Here is a 16,135-nt window from a genome sequence, read left to right as displayed (position 1 = left end):
GCTAGGTGTCTGAAAGATTTTTAATGTTGCTATACAGTCGCTAGGTGTCCAAGTACAGTAGTTTTAAAGCATGTAGTTGCTAGGCTTAAGCAATATATTCAGTGTGGGTTTTAGCATCTTTTAGTCATGTAGTTGTTAGCATGTCAAATGGTGTTTAGTGTTCTCTTATACTTTTGAGAAGGTTCCGCATGTTGTTATGCCATGTCTAGTCTTTTGTAGATGCACTTACTAGATGTCTGGGTGATTTTTTAAAAATGTTATTGTATGCTGCTACAGTAGGTGTTTTCAGGGTGTCTTTCAGCATATATATTCTTAAGCAATTATACTGTTGCTTGGCGTCTTGAGTGTTTGTAACAAGTTGCTAAGCAGCAACTCTTTTTAGCATGTTTTGCTTATGCTAGGCTTCATGTTTTAGCTATGCATTTGCTAATGTTTGAAGTGGTTTTTAGCATTTTGTTACTGTTAAGTTGGTTTAGCATATTGGTATGCCAAGTCTAGGTATCTGTTTGCTTAACATGTTGCTATATAGCTGCTAGATATCTTGGTGATTGATTTTTAATGTTGCTGTACTGTCACTTATATGTTTAAGTGGTTAATTAGCATGTAGTTGCTAGGGTGTCTTTCAGTAATATTTTCAACATTGAGTGTTTTTTTAGCAAGTTGCTAAGCAGGTCCTATGGTGTCTGAGTTGTTTTAGCATTTTGCTGTGTAATTTGTATTTTTTTACTATGTGGTTGCTAGGGTGTCTTGATTCTTTTAAAGTGTCTGAGCACAATAAAGGTTTAGCATGTTGATCTTTAGTTGCTACATCGTCTGAGTGGTTTTTAACAGTGTTTTGCTGTTGCAAGGCAATTCCTAAGCTTCTGATTGTTTTTGTTTTTTTTTTCAGAATGATGCTATGCAGTTGCTAGAAATAGCTATTCTGTCTGTGTATTCTGTGTTTGATGTAGTAGGCTAATACTGTGAGTAGGTAGTTCAAAACCATTATTATAGTGATTTTTGTAAACAAAATACGTCAATAGCTGTGATCAGTGTGTGCGATCAGCTCTTACCTGTAATGTATAATTAGCCTTCTCATTTATCAAATGGTTGATAAATTTGGCCGTGTGCTGAAAATGGACTTTCTCTACATGAATGGAAAGAAATGTTACACACAATCCAATCTCAGTAAAAATAGTTTTAAGAGATTATGTTTAGGAAATAAACAGGTCAAGTTTAAGTTTACCATCAGCTGTAGGGTGAATTATCATGAGTTTCTTGTCTCTCAGTTGCTCCATGCGGTCTGTTAAACGTGCCATCTGAAAAAAAGAAAATAAACTCAAATACTGTATATATACACTACCTGACAAAAGTCTTGTCGCATATCCAAGTTTTAGGAATGACAAATAATAACTTGACTTCTAGTTGAACATTTGGTATCAGAAGTGGCTTACATGAAAGACAAAGATGTCTTATTTAATTAGGAGAGTAAGGTTTGACTTTGCTGAGACAATAGTCTTGTCACTTAACAGAAATAATGTACATTATAAAATATAAAGTCATGGTGCAGTGGAAAAAGAATCAATATTGTGTATGACTCTCATGAGCTTGGATGACGCATCCATACATCTCTGCAATGACTCCAATAACATTTATAATGTAATCTGGATTGGCAAAGAAAGCGTTCTTGCAGCACTCCCAGAGTTCATCAAGATTCTTTGGATTCATCTTCAATGCCTCCTCCATCTTACCCCAGACATACTCAGTAATCTTCATGTCTGGTTCATGTCTGTTCATGTCTGAATCCTGGAGCACCTTGACCTTCTTTGCTTTCAGGAACTTTGATGTGGAGGCTAAAGTATGAGAAAAAGTGCTATTCTGCTGAAGAATTTGCCCTCTCCTGTGGTTTGTAATGAAATAGGCAGCACAAATGTCTTGATTCCTCGGGCTGTTGATGTTGCCATCCACTCTGCAGATCTCTTGCACGCCCCCATACTGAATGTGACCCCAAATCATGATTTTCCCTTTACCAAACTTTACTGATTTCTGTAAGAATCTTGGGACCATGAGGGTTCCAATAGGTCTCCTGCAGTATTTGTGATGATTGGGATGCAGTTCAACAGATGATTCATCTGAAAAATCTACCTTCTGCCACTTTTCCAAACGATCAACTAGAACTTGATCAACTTGCTCTTACAATTGGGATCCACGTCAAGACTATTGTCAAGGAGTGTATTTTCTTTTTACCTGGCCTTTAAACATACTCTGTGGGTTTACTTTACCTCATACTCTCTCTTGTTGGTCTGCGGCAATCCTAAGTAGCGTTCAGAAAATGCAGAAGCTGTGGAACAGACATTTATAGGTAAAACTGAAATAAGCCTGTCTGCTTTATTTAAGTAAATGAATGTGTGATCAAACACTGTATATGACAAAATACCGTATATAGAGAAATCAGTGATGGGGGAGACGGCAGTACCACACTTGATTTTGATTTTCGACAGGTTCGGAGATTCGTCCAAGTGTAAAAGTCGACTGGCCAGATACCCTCCATATGCCTGAAGCAGACAAAATATGTAAGTGACCATGCATGAATGTAAATAAGGCAAAATAATACAGCTAGTTTTGGGTAAGTTACTTTAAAAAAGTATTTAAGTATTCATTACCAGGCCCACACAGAATCTGCGCGTGCAGAAAATCACAGATTTCCACAGAGTTTTAGCCCATCGTTGTATAAATGTGTGTAAATTTATATTTATTCAGTTTTTAAATTAATTTAATATTACTGTGATCTAATAATAGTAATATTACAATGCTCATATGATTTATGTACAATACAGTTTGTAAAGTAATTTTTTTCTGTCTTTTAGTAGATATATTATTTGAGCGACTTGCTTTGTTTATTAATTAAGTGGACCTAATTGGATTTGCATTGTACACATTAAATAAAAGTTAAAAATTTATTATTTTTTTATAATGTATATATATATATATATATATATATATATATATATAAACATAAACAATACAAGATACAGATTTCAAATAAATATTTGTGCTGAATTAATGTTACTGTGCTGTAAAACTGTATGCACAGCCATCACAGCAATCTGTCAAAAGCTCTATTTATTGTTTAAAAAGTTTATACAACATGAAAATGTGATATGTAAATCATATTTATGGTAATATATGCTAATTACATAATATGACATACAAGTTCATTCATTTTCTTTCAACTTAGTCTCTTATTTATCAGGGGTCGCAACAGTTTAATAAACCACCAGCAAATGTTTTACACAGCAGATGCCCCCAGTACTAGGAAACACCCATACACACTCACACACTATGGCCAATTTAGTTTTTTCAATTCACTTATAGCGCATATCTTTGGACTGTAGGGGAAACTGGAAGAGACCATGGAGGAAACCCACGTGAACACAGGGAGAACATGCAAACTCCACACAGAAACTGAACAACTGACCCAGCTGGGACTCGAACCAGCAACCTTCTTGCTGTAAGGTGACAGTGCTAACCACTGAGCCACCGTGTGCTCCATAAGTTCCTGTAAATAAAGATTATCCTACTCAACTGGTCAACTCACCTTTCCATAAACTCCAATTCTGGAGTTGTCGATGTACGTCATCTGAGACATAATTCTGTAGAGAATCATAGAGGACGAGATGTAAAGGTCGCGCTCAGTATAATCACAGCTTTATTGTTTGCTGATGGAGATGGTCTGACCTGAGAGCTTCCAGGTGGTCTCTCTCCTCAAACTCCCCCAGTTTCTTCTTGACGCGGTGGAGGAGGTTTGTGCCCTGAAAGCCACTGCCGCGGCCATCCAGACGCACGACTATGGTGTTGAAGGAGCTGACCAGCACAGTGCTCCAGTCCACCTGGAACTGTTCTGTTACCATCTGACCACCAGGGGTGCCATCCCTATCAAAGTCAATAAAAATCAGGAAGATAAATTTTTTATTTTTGTGTTGGGATCGCTGTGTGTATCATGAGGTGCATGTGTGTGTGTGAATCACTTACACCAGCAGCAGTAAGGGGTAATGAGAGGTTGCCACAAACACCGCGGGCTTCAGAATCTGCATGCTCAGAACTGTGCACATCAAGGGTAAAGTTACAATGACCATCACTCAAAGCTCACTGTAAGTGTGATGCAATATCCTTACTGTAATCATCAATGTTGACATTTCTGTACTCCACTATGGGCATCTGTGTGTTGTTCACTGTGACGTTCAACAGCTCATTGGTCTCCACATCCAGTATCTCTAAAAGAGAAAAGGTTTAAATCATCATAAGTCATAAGTCTAGTCTTCGGTGTTAGATGATCCTTCAGAAATCATTAATGTGATGTTTTCCCTTATGTATGAATACTGCTAGTGTTACTGTACAGACATTGTCTTCTTTTTGTCAACAAATAAATTACAACCTATTACTATCTTAGAAAGTGATTCTGGGTGTTTTATTATTATAATTACTCAATAGAACTCGGGGACGACATTGTGGCTCAGTGGTTAAAACTGTCACCTCAAAGAAAGAGGATTACTTGTTCAAGTCCCAGCTGGGTCAGTGGGCATTTCTGTGTGGAGTTTGCATGTTCTCCCCGTGTTCGTGTGGGTGCTCTGGTTTCCCCCCACAGTCCACAGACATGCAGTATAGGTGAACTGATTGTGTATGGATGTTTCCCTGTACTGGGTCTAAGCGTGAATCTGGTGTAGAGAAATGATTTGGCTCATAAGCTCTACACTGTTGATGAATGTTCCTGACTGCTTAAAGCAGTTTTGGAGGAAAAGACCATGAGCTGAGCGGCAGTTAGACTTGGTCAACAGCAGCTTTGAAAGATTGTTCTTGTGATTTTTTGGCATCTAGTATGTTGGTCAACCTTCAGAGTTACAGTTTTGTGTTTTTACTGCTGTGGGGCATCTGCTGTGTAGAACATATGCGGGATAAGTTGGCGGTTTGTTCTGCTGTGGCGACCCCGGATGAAAAATGGCACTAAGCCAAATGAAAATGAATAAATGACTAAAAACTCAGCTGACAACTCTGACAATACTCTCTCTCAGGATATCCAAAATGTTCAATAGGTGACTTTTTACTTCAAGAGAACTATTCAATATGATTTTTAGCTGAAAGCATTGTGCTTGATGATTCATAAAATATAAGTCCATGGCTACTGCCACTTTAAAATGCAAAAAATCTAAAAATGTATTAACAAATAACTTATAAAGGGAAATAATTGTCCTTGCACAAAAAAACAGAATATTATTTACAACATTATCACCTTAATCCACAGACAGTTGTAAGCAACACATTGCTGGAGGACAAGCATCTTGTCAGATAATATAATTTATTAGATGTCCTTATGCTACAACATGATGCTCTGTTTCACAGACAGGTTGTTTTGCTTAATAAGACCTAAGTGTATCATCAGGAGCCACAGGTATTCAATTTGTTCTGGTTTATTCATTTATTTATTTTTTGAGCAGCAATCTTTATCTTGCAATATATATATATATATATATATATATATATATATATATATATATATATATATATATATATATATATATATATATATATATTGTCCTGTACTTTCCGCATATATATTGTATATTATTGCTGTCTGTTTGCTATATGTATGTTTGTTTATGTATGAATGGCTATGAAATATGATGATATATATCAGAAAGACAACATAAAAAGTCAATCATTTCATATTGTGCTCTATTCTTTATTTCATGCTATCACAAAATACATTGTTAATGGTAATTTACACTCACCGGCCACTTTATTAGGTACACACAAATTTCTAATTAGCCGATCACATGGCAGCAACTCAATGCATTTAGGCAAACAGAGCATCAGAATGGGGAAGAAAAGTGATTTAAGTGACTTTGAACATGGCATGGTTGATGGTGCCAGAAGGGCTGGTCTGAGTATTGCAGAACATGCTGATCTTTTGGGATTTTTACACACAACCATCTCTAGGGTTTACAAAGAATGGTCCGAAAAAGAGAAAATACGCAGTGACCAGCAGAGGAATATATCCACTACCTTGTAGAATCTATGCCACAAAGGATTAAGTCAGTAAGGAGTACCTAATAAAGTGGCCGATGAGTGTATCTTCTAAACGGTAACTTATTTGAGGGCAATACGAAATACATTACAGGCATACAGACAGAAACATGCACTGTAAAAATGCTGGGTTCCACACAATTGATTTTTGTTTACAACACGAACATCAGTTTTTACATTAATTTAAGTGAATTAAAACAATAATTTGTACCAAAAAAAATCAAGAATTGTGTTGTTTTAGCTCATTTTAAATAAGTAATTTGAACAAACAGCACATGCCTTTTTTTGTGTATGAAAAACAGAACTGTGAGAAAGTTAAAGTTGTTTACATTTTGCTTTTATTTAGAGATAAACTATTTATTTTGCTTTATTCTACACCTGTAATCATTCGATTTTGAAAAATGTAAATTTTTTGTGAATATATTTCTTGTGTTATATTTCTACATTTGCCCTGAAGTTCTAAATAAAGTCAGGAATATAATCACATTTAATGAATGAGTACATTTTTGAGTATATATTTAAAATGTAAAAAATAAATAGTCCTTTACATGTGGTCAATATTTAAATAAGTTAATAATTGATTGAATTTACGGAAATCTCCTGAAAGACCATTTGCAGCTAAAATAAAGTTTGTAACACTTTACAATAAGGGTGTAGGAGTAAATGTTGTTTATTATATTTACTAACTGGTCAAAACATTTATTACAGTGTAACGGAAACCAGCTAGCAAAGTGATATGCAGGTAAACATCACTTCTCTGATGTCAAAAGTTGCTCTAACAACAGACCTAAGAGCCATGGTCTTTATTATCGTTAGAGCAACCAACTCCCATGCAAAGAATCGCCAGTTCGATCCCAGTTCAGACCAGGTTAGGTGCAGTAGGACCGGTGGGTTGCATGTGGGAGCTCGTCCGGGATGAGAGTGAGGTTTAGGGGGGTGAGTGTAATGGAGGCCAGCTAGCAAAGTGCTATGCAGGTAAACCTCATTCCTCTGACCTCAAAAGTTGCTCTAGAGGCAGACGCCATGGTCTTTAGCCTCCTCGTTAGGGCAATCGACTCCCAAGCAAAGAATCACAGATTCAATCCCAGCTCAAACCGGGTTGGGTGCAATAGGACCGGTGGATTACAACATTATTTTTCATCTTTTTTACATTAGTTAATGGTAATAAATTGTTCATTGTTAGTTCATGTTAACATGCGGTGCATTAGCTAATGTTAACAAGCATGAATTTAGATTTTAATGCATTAGTAAATGTTGAATGTTGACTAATACATTCTGTATGAGAAAATACATGAACTAACAAAGTAACGTAACCTAATTGTAAAGTGTAATCAAAAATTAATTTAAAAAATCACCTACATATTGGGTGAGTAAATTAACTGTCTAATGGCTAAAAACACGTTGCTACTGTGCTGTAGACACCAGCAAACCACCTATGACTCAAAATCTAACTTTGTTCACTTTTAACAACTTTTTTGATTTGGTGGATGGGATCTTTGTGATCAGGAGTATTTCAATTTAGCAATGACAAACAGTATGAATGCAAAATGGAAACATACAGAGAGCAACTTGCTTTTCTGCATAAAAACTATACAGAATGCTGTGGATTTCACAAAAATTTTTTTTTTTAAAAAATCAGAGGATGTGGTGTTAAAACACTTCATCTGATAATTTCAATAGATGTTTATCTCTCACATTTATCTTGTAGCACAATTCTACCTTCCAGCAGTGTTGATAAAGCCCATATCTATGTCTTCTATCATGTTCTTTGGGCGAGGAATACCTCTCCACTAAAGCTCTTGGGTCCAGAGCTGATAAAGAGAATCTGATGGAGTGTCTGTACCTGCTGATAGTGTGGTAAGAAACGGAGGACTCACTCTCATACTGTCCGTATCTGGTGCTGTACACGGCTGAGTGAGGCACACCGGGACCTGGACAGAGAAACACACGTTTAAATTAAATCACTTTATGACAGATATTCAGGTCATCCAACTTTAGAAAAAGCACAGTAGGAAAAAGCTTCTGTATTTCAGCATTACTGTACTGTATATTACATCTTGTTTTCTGTACTACTGTAGATCTTGGGAGATACGAATGTGAAATATTCTATTTCTTCTAATAACTATTCTATAAATCTATCTCTAAATAGCATTAAGCAGCCTGTCCTATTTATTTCAGATGATTTCCTTTCTAATTGGGTTGTTTTTGGCCGTTTGCTTCAAGCATCATTTCCCAAAGCCAAATACACACCCACGCCTCAGGTAATGTGCTTTTGTTCATTGAAAGAAAAACACAGGATTGTTGACATTTTTGCAGAAAAACTGAAATATCACATGGTCCTAATTATTCAGACCCTTTGCTGTGGCATTCATATATTTAACTCAGGTGCTGTCCATTTCTTCTGATCATCCTTCAGATGGTTCTACACCTTCATTTGAGTCCAGCTGTGTTTGATTACACTCATTGGACTTGATTAGGAAAGCCACACACCTGTCTATATAAGACCTTACAGATCGCAATGCATGTCACAACAAATGAGAATCATGAGTTCAAAGGAACTGCCTGAAGAGCTCAGAGAGAGAATTGTGGCAAGGCACAGATCTGGCCGAGGTTAAAAAAAATCTGCAGCACTTAAGGTTCCTAAGAACACAGTGGCCTCCATAATCCTTAAATGGAAGTTGTTTGGGATGACCAGAACCCTTCCAAGAGCAAAATGAGCTATCAGGGGGAGAAGAGTCTTGGTGAGAGGGGTAAAGAAGAACCTAAGATCATGCATGGTGGTGGCTGCATCATGCTGTGGGGATGTTTTTCAGCTGCATGGACAGGACAGCTGGTTGCAATCGAGGGAAAAATGAATACGGCAAGTACAGGGATATCCTGGAAGAAAACCTTCTCCAGGGTGCTCAGGACCTCAGACTGGACCAAATGTTTACCTTCCAACAAGACAATGACCCTAAGCACACAGCTAAAATAACGAAGGAGTGGCTTCACAACAGCTCTGTGACTGTTCAAGAATAGTCCAGCCAGAACCCTGACATCTCTGGATATGCAAGGAGGAATGACAGAGGATCCTCAAATCCAGGTGTGAAAAACTTGTTGCATCTTTCCCAAAAAGACTCATGTCTGTATTAGATCAAAAGAGTGCTTCTACTAAATACTGAGCAAAGGGTCTGAATAGGACCATGTGATATTTCAGTTTTTCTTTTTTAATAAATCTGCAAAAATGTCAACAATTCTGAGTTTCTGTCAATATGGGGTGCTGTGTGTACGTACATTGAGAAAAAAAATTATTTAAATAATTTTAGTAAATGGCTGCAATATAACAAAGAGTGGAAAATTTAAGGGGGTCTAAATACTTTTCGTACTCATTGCATATTCATAATGTTAGCCAAAACGCTAAGAATATAGCCATCTAAATACTTACAGCACAATTGTATTTTTGTGAATGAAGGTCTCTTTGCTTAATTTAATAACTGTAATACTTTAAATGTTATTGCACTGTAAATATTATATAATGGCATGGTCCTGACCTGACAGTCTTGTCTGTTCGGTCAGTGTTTAATGTTTCCCTGTTTGTCCAGTACTTGTTTGGATAGCTGTGTCAGTCTAGTTCTCTTCTACTAGGATTTACATTTGATTTTTTTTTTTTTTTGTTTTCTTTTAGATTTTAGTTAGTTTTCTTATTTTATTGTATATTTTTGCTGTCCTGTCTTGTGTCTTATATTTTTCCAGTCCTATCCCATGTCACGACCTCCCTGGTCTGCCAGTGTGGAGTTTACATGGCTTGCTCCAGTATCTAGCTCTGGTTTTGACCACTGTTGCTCCTACTCCTGGCTGGCTGTTCATTTTGGTGCCATCTTGTCTCTAAAAACTGGCTTCCCTGTGTGGTTGCCCGTATTGCAAGGGGTGGTTAAAGTCTCTGGCGTCTAGCTGGGATCAATACCTATTACTACGTTTGACTAGCTAAACATGGAAAATTATTTTATTTAATTTATACTTGTCTCTTTTATCCCTTTTTATGTAAAGCACTTTGAATTGCCACCGTGAATAATATGTGCTATTTAAATAAACTTGCCTTACTGTTTGGACCTTGTCCATCTACTTGTGCCTAATTCTGTCAATAAACCTCTTTATTGACTATACGTTCATTGCTGCAACTGGGTCCACTTTCTTACAACCAGCCATGACAACAAGTATACATTTAACTGTAAGTGCAGTGATTAAACTTTTTCAGTATCCTTCCTCCAGTCTTCTGTGTAACCTGGTCTATCGCAAAATCAATCTCTTATGCTTTGCTGCTCAAAAAAACAATCAAAGAAACAAAAAAAAAATTGTGTTTGAATAATTTGTGTTATATATCATGATCCTTTTTTTAGGATCCCTTAATAAATAAATAAATAAAAGAACAGATAATTGAAAATTAATTTAATGCATCTTTTCATGAGCGGATTTTGGGGTTTATACCAGTTCCTCTAGTCCACAGGTGTCAAACTCAGTTCCTGGAGAGCCGCAGCTCTGCTCATTTTAATGTCAACCCTAATTAAACACACCTGATCAAACTAAGTGCTTCAGGCTTGTTTGAAACCTACAGGTAAAGCTGCGGTCACACTGGGCTTTTCCTCCCATAGACTTCCATTCATACGCACACGAATGCGTCAGACCGGAAACGCAAGGTCATGCATCCAGTTTCGCATGTTGCTGCGGTGCAAAGTTTAAGCTTGGTGAACTCTGACCTGCGAAATCGCATCGCTTGACTGCGTGAGACCATCGAGGATCAAAACAGGACCTCTCTGGACAGAAATGTAAAACATGGAGCAATCGCTGGCTTTTTTTAATGTCTAATCATGTTTAATCCCGCCTCTTTTCGCAGTGCCGCACGACTTAAGAGTTTTGAAGCAGAACTGGAACTCAACTCTGCAGGGCTGCGGCCCACCAGGAATTGAGTTTGACATCCCTGCTCTAGTCCCTTCACCGGTCCAAGTTTGCACATATTTATGCAAATATTATTTGAACTGTCAGAGCAAGTAAGAACATTTTTTCCTTCAAATCCTTGCCTCAATGTTTCGAGTACACCCTATTATGTCATTTTCCATCTTATAACCTCAGTCGTTAATTTTCAATCGGCTTAGTCCCTTTATTCTTCAGGTGTCACCACAGCGGAATGAACCGCCCATCTAAAAAACCCTTTTCACCATTTTGCAGTTTCATTAACAAACAAACAAACCATATCATCTTGACAAAAAGTGAGAGATTTTTGAATAAAAAATAAGAGCTTGCCTTTATAATGTTGGTTGATTGCAGCCATGCTTGCTCTTTATTTTATCGGTGTGCTTGACCCCTTATTTGTTGTTTTCAGCATTAAGTCTGACTGTTAAAACTGGCTGATTAAAGTAGCTCTCTTTTTAAGTCTTTAAATAACTTTTCAAGGCACTCAATCCCTCTTACACCCTTGACAAAAGCACACCACCTACACTGACTTGCTGTTTTGAATTTAAGAATGTGGCCCTAGATTACTAAGCAACGAATAATTTATACAGTGACCAAACTGACCTTTACCGTCATTGCTTGATTTCATCCACACAACAGGTGGGACGCTTTCAACTTCAACATTATTTTACAAGAACTGATGTTTATTCCCTGGGGTCTGGGTGATGCGGCACGCTGATATTCCGACTTCATCTAAATGAATAACACAAACACTGACCTTTCCTTGTGCTCACCAGATCCTGCTAAATAGATAAGTGACCATAGCAACCATGCTTTATTATTGATAAAACACACAGCAGGGAAATGATGTCATGACTAACTCACTTAGATCGGCAAGAAAGTCACAGAGCCAAACACTCAGCAATGTGTGTTCTCCCAAAGAAAAACTAGTCAACTAAAGAAAAAGCAAATCTAAATATCAAAATCCTAAAATATTGTTTTTCTAATCTGTCTCAGTGGTTAGCACTGTTTCCTCAAAGCAAGAAGGTCTCAAGTTTGAGTCCCGGCTGAACCAGTTGGCATTTCTGTGTGGAATTTGCACGTTCTCCGCCTGTTGGCGTGGGTTTCCTCCGGGTGCTCCGGTTTCCCCCACACTCCAAAGACATGTGCTATAGGTGAAGTGAATAAACTAAATTGTCCATAGTGTATGAGTGTGTGTGTGAATGAGTGTTTATGGGTGTTTTGCATCACTGAGTTGCAGCTGAAAGAGCATATGCTGCGTAAAATATATGCTGGAATAGTTGCCGGTTCATTCCACTGTGGCGACCTCTGAAATAGAGACTAAGCCAAAGGATAATGAATGAATTTTTTTCTAATCTATTCATACTTAATGCTGGCCTGTTGTTGTGATGGTATAGGTTCCCTTTCAGTATGGTAAAATGTTGATGTTCAGTGAAAGTTCTGAAATGTGACAATCAAGACCCTTTTGGGACGGACATTTGCCATAATAGTAGTAGTATAGCTGCAAGCAGCAATTATCAAGGCCAGGCAGCCCAGCGGCCACATCATAAACAAGCACGGCAACAAGCTACAGAGCAACGGTAAAATTCTATATTTTTTTGGAAGCATGGTCTGAGCCAATTTTGGTAGAAATTGGGCTAACAATCTATGAAGAGTTCAAAACAACAGATTTTCAAACTAATTCAAGATGGTGGACAGGAAGTTGTGTCGATTAGGGAATAAATTATACATGTTCTCTGTATGATCCAAGGAATCTGCAGACCAGTCTCATGACAATATACAAAACTTTTCAAAATTCATTTGGTAAATTTTGTATGATTTCCATTGATAGAATTTAATTGTTTGTCAATTTTACCCAGCAGGTGGCTCAAACTGACGTAGTTTGATCAAAGTCAGTGCAGTGATTCAGCCTGTAATGTCATCTGGCAGCATTACATCAAGTTAGCGCATATGCTAAATGACAACAATTTTGTCTATCAACATGAATGCCACAACTTTTTGTTTATTTGCTCTGAAGATGATCAGGGTCAAATTTGAAGATTGGACCAACGGTCTAGGAGGAGTTAAAAAAAGAATGGTTTGAACAAAATCAAAACAGCAAACAGGGAGCTTGGCAGATTATGGCATAATTAGCATCTGTGTTGTCGGCATGACCCAAGGAATAGTATGAGATCAATTTCATCAAAATAAGCATATGCAGTCAAAAGTTATTACCAAATAGAGTATATGCCGAGGTAGTGTTTTTCCCATACTGATAAACTTCCAGTGACCTGTTATTGTGAATTTTTTTCCATTTTATACGGTTCCTTTTACAGCATCGATGTTGTAATGTAATTAAAATACATTCAGTTAAATAAATCTTTTCATTCATTTACTTGTTCAAACATAAAACGAGACAAAAAACTGTTTACTCGCACGCGCCCGTCAGCATGTACGTCAGGCTAGCGCAGAAGCTCCATTGAATATAATGGGGTAAAAATAAATGCTCATATTATAAAGACATGGTGGAGGAAATGTAATTTAATGCAGTGCTTCTTGTACAATCTCCGACCCACTTTATATCAGATATCACTCAGCCAGTGGAGATTGCTGATTTTTAAAGAAAACTGACCTTAAATGCGCATTATTTTTCCATTGGCATACAGTTGACCGGAAGCGCTTAACCCAGGTTACTGGCAAATTCAAAGTCCTATTAACATGCTTCGGCATATACCCTATTTGTAAGTTTCATTAATAATGGCTAATAAATGTCTTATAATTCTTGACCCATACAGTAGGTGACGTTGTCACAAAATTTTTATGGTGTGGTCAGTGTGAGGCGTCAATGACAGATCTAAAATTTTGTGTAATTCTCTTTAACTATGGCAGAGATACAGCTTCAGATGTAGTTTGGCATCATGCCAGCACATTTGTCAGTGCAGTAAACAAAAACCACTTAAAACACTTAACAAAAACTGCCTTTTTTCATCTTCGCAATATTGCACGGATTAGACAATTTCTCTCACGACCTGATGCGGAGAGGCTTATCCATGCCTTTACCACATCATAATTTTTGCAATTCACTTTTTGGGGGGTTTACCTACAAGTTATCTCAGAAGATTACAGCATATTTAAAATTCCACTGCACTGGTTCTGACACACTCATCCTCATGCCACCATATTACTCCTTTACTTCAACAACTATACTGGCTTCCTATTAAGTCTTGGATAGGCCCACACGGAATCTGTGCGTGCAGAATTCGGCAGAATTCCGCAGATTTCCTCAGATTTTTAGCCCATCGTTAATTCTGGTTATTTACTTGAGTAAATGTTTGTAAATCTATATTATAAAGTTTTTAAATTAATTATATTAATTACATTAAGTAACATTATTGACTAATATGAAAATGTTCATCTGATTTATGTACAATGCAGTGTGTAAAGTTTTCTGTCTTTTAGTAGATATATAGTAGATATATTATATGAGAGACTTGCTTTGTTTACCAAATAAAGTGAATCTAATTGGATTTGCATTTTAAACATTATATAAAAGTTAAAAAGATATTATTTTTTATTTCACATATTAAGGTTTTAGTTATGATACTCCTAAAATAATTTTGTACAAATCCGCAGATTTTTTACCAAAATTCTCAGCAGAAATAGCAAAAAAACATCCGCAGAAACGTCCGTCTGGCCCTAGTCATGGATTGATTTTAACCTTTAAAGCAGTGCATGGGCTAGCACTTGGTTACATTTGTGACCTGGTGACTCTTGACTCTCCGGCCTGCAGTCTTCAGTTCTTCTATAAGTTCATATTCTTATTGTTTTATTGCATCTTTTTTATTGTTGTGCTGTTTCTGCTATTGTTGGTATTTTGCCTTGTATTGTTAGTATTTTGCCAAGTAGATACCTTGTCAAATAAGAAACAATATCTGATGAAACGTGGAGAAGAGGTTTGTGTTAGGATCATGTTAATATCAACCTCTGCATGAACAGATGAGTTTTATAATTATATTATTTATGAGTTTTACTGCTGTTCTTTAACTCAAAAAAAGATCACATGATATGACATGATGAATAATTGTGCATTGAACACTTATACTCAGTGTGTTTGTTGCCTTAGCAAATTAAACAATACTCACATTAAAATAACAAAAGATACATTTTAACAGACCTTACATCTCTTCAGGGTGGCGCTAAATAAATTTGTAATCCATATATCCTGCAATTAGCTTTCTGACGAGCTGTAAACAGATGAGACACGTGGCTGCCTGTTTCACAAAACGATACTTTTACTCTTCCTGCCTCTCCCGTTTTCAAAATAAGACATACATAGTATGTTTAATAAGCTTAGATGAACTTAAAAATAAAAGGAAAAAATATAATTGTTTTAATCTCACAAGGAAACATTGTGGCCAATCAAACACAGCCTGTTGCATGCATATTAATAATCTATCGAGTAATGTAAAAAACACAGTCTGCGTTTTGTTCTGATTGGATTTTCCCTACGATTTTACACTGGCATGATCTACATGAGAACAAGGAAACAATGGTGTTGAGGCTTATGGTTATCCATTTCCATGTAACTGAACTTATTATTCAGCTATGCATAAGTATAAACATATTTTCATTCTATGGCATCTATAAAAATAATGTATAAATGTTAGACTGTGTAAATGGTGTGCTCAGAGCCACAATGATGTCATGTTTGGGTCATGCACTTGAACATATAAAAGTGATGATCATCTCTTTCGTTGAATTTTGAGTGTTTTAATCAACCTTGTTATACATGTGACTGCCATAGAAAATGAATAGGTATCCAGACTATATTCATCCATAAGACAGAAAACATCCCCATAGCATAGGTGGATTAAAATGTCGATTTCTTAGATCAGACCCTGTGGTAGTTATTTTAGCGAGCTGGCTATTGGTAATGAAACAAAGTATTTTGATTTCTGCCATCTATTGTTCATTTTGTAATACGTGTTCAGTGCCTATTTGCATATTCACTGTTATTTTATGTCTAATTCTATGAATGCACTTTGAGACATTCTTCACAGCTAAAGAATGTTAAACAAAAATTTGGTGGCGAATTTTAATTTTTTTTTGTGCTAATTCAAGAGCAGTTAAAATATAATTTTGGACTGGG

The 16,135-nt window shown here is 36.6% G+C and overlaps 1 protein-coding gene and 1 pseudogene across 3 annotated transcripts in view; one reads left to right on the top strand and one right to left on the bottom strand.

Moving 5' to 3' along the window:
- The window catches only part of dpp6b (dipeptidyl-peptidase 6b), a 239,238-nt gene that overhangs the window by 7,294 nt on the left and 215,809 nt on the right, over positions 1-16,135 (bottom strand). For all 3 annotated transcript variants that reach the window (XM_056473708.1, XM_056473725.1, XM_056473717.1), the window contains exons 17-25: positions 7,938-7,991; positions 4,155-4,253; positions 4,012-4,081; positions 3,718-3,912; positions 3,578-3,632; positions 2,417-2,534; positions 2,262-2,320; positions 1,226-1,298; positions 1,053-1,126 (exon numbers count right to left, since the gene is read on the bottom strand). In XM_056473708.1, coding sequence (XP_056329683.1) covers positions 1,053-1,126; positions 1,226-1,298; positions 2,262-2,320; positions 2,417-2,534; positions 3,578-3,632; positions 3,718-3,912; positions 4,012-4,081; positions 4,155-4,253; positions 7,938-7,991 — 797 coding nt within the window. The remainder of the gene's footprint in view (positions 1-1,052; positions 1,127-1,225; positions 1,299-2,261; positions 2,321-2,416; positions 2,535-3,577; positions 3,633-3,717; positions 3,913-4,011; positions 4,082-4,154; positions 4,254-7,937; positions 7,992-16,135) is intronic.
- On the top strand, positions 4,682-4,774 carry LOC130215078 (small nucleolar RNA U3; annotated as a pseudogene).

The sequence above is a fragment of the Danio aesculapii genome, chromosome 2 (genome assembly GCF_903798145.1).
Source record: "Danio aesculapii chromosome 2, fDanAes4.1, whole genome shotgun sequence".
Lineage (NCBI taxonomy): Eukaryota > Metazoa > Chordata > Actinopteri > Cypriniformes > Danionidae > Danio > Danio aesculapii.
The sequence above is the reverse complement of the archived record's forward strand: the minus strand, read 5'-3'. Positions and strand labels throughout refer to the sequence as shown.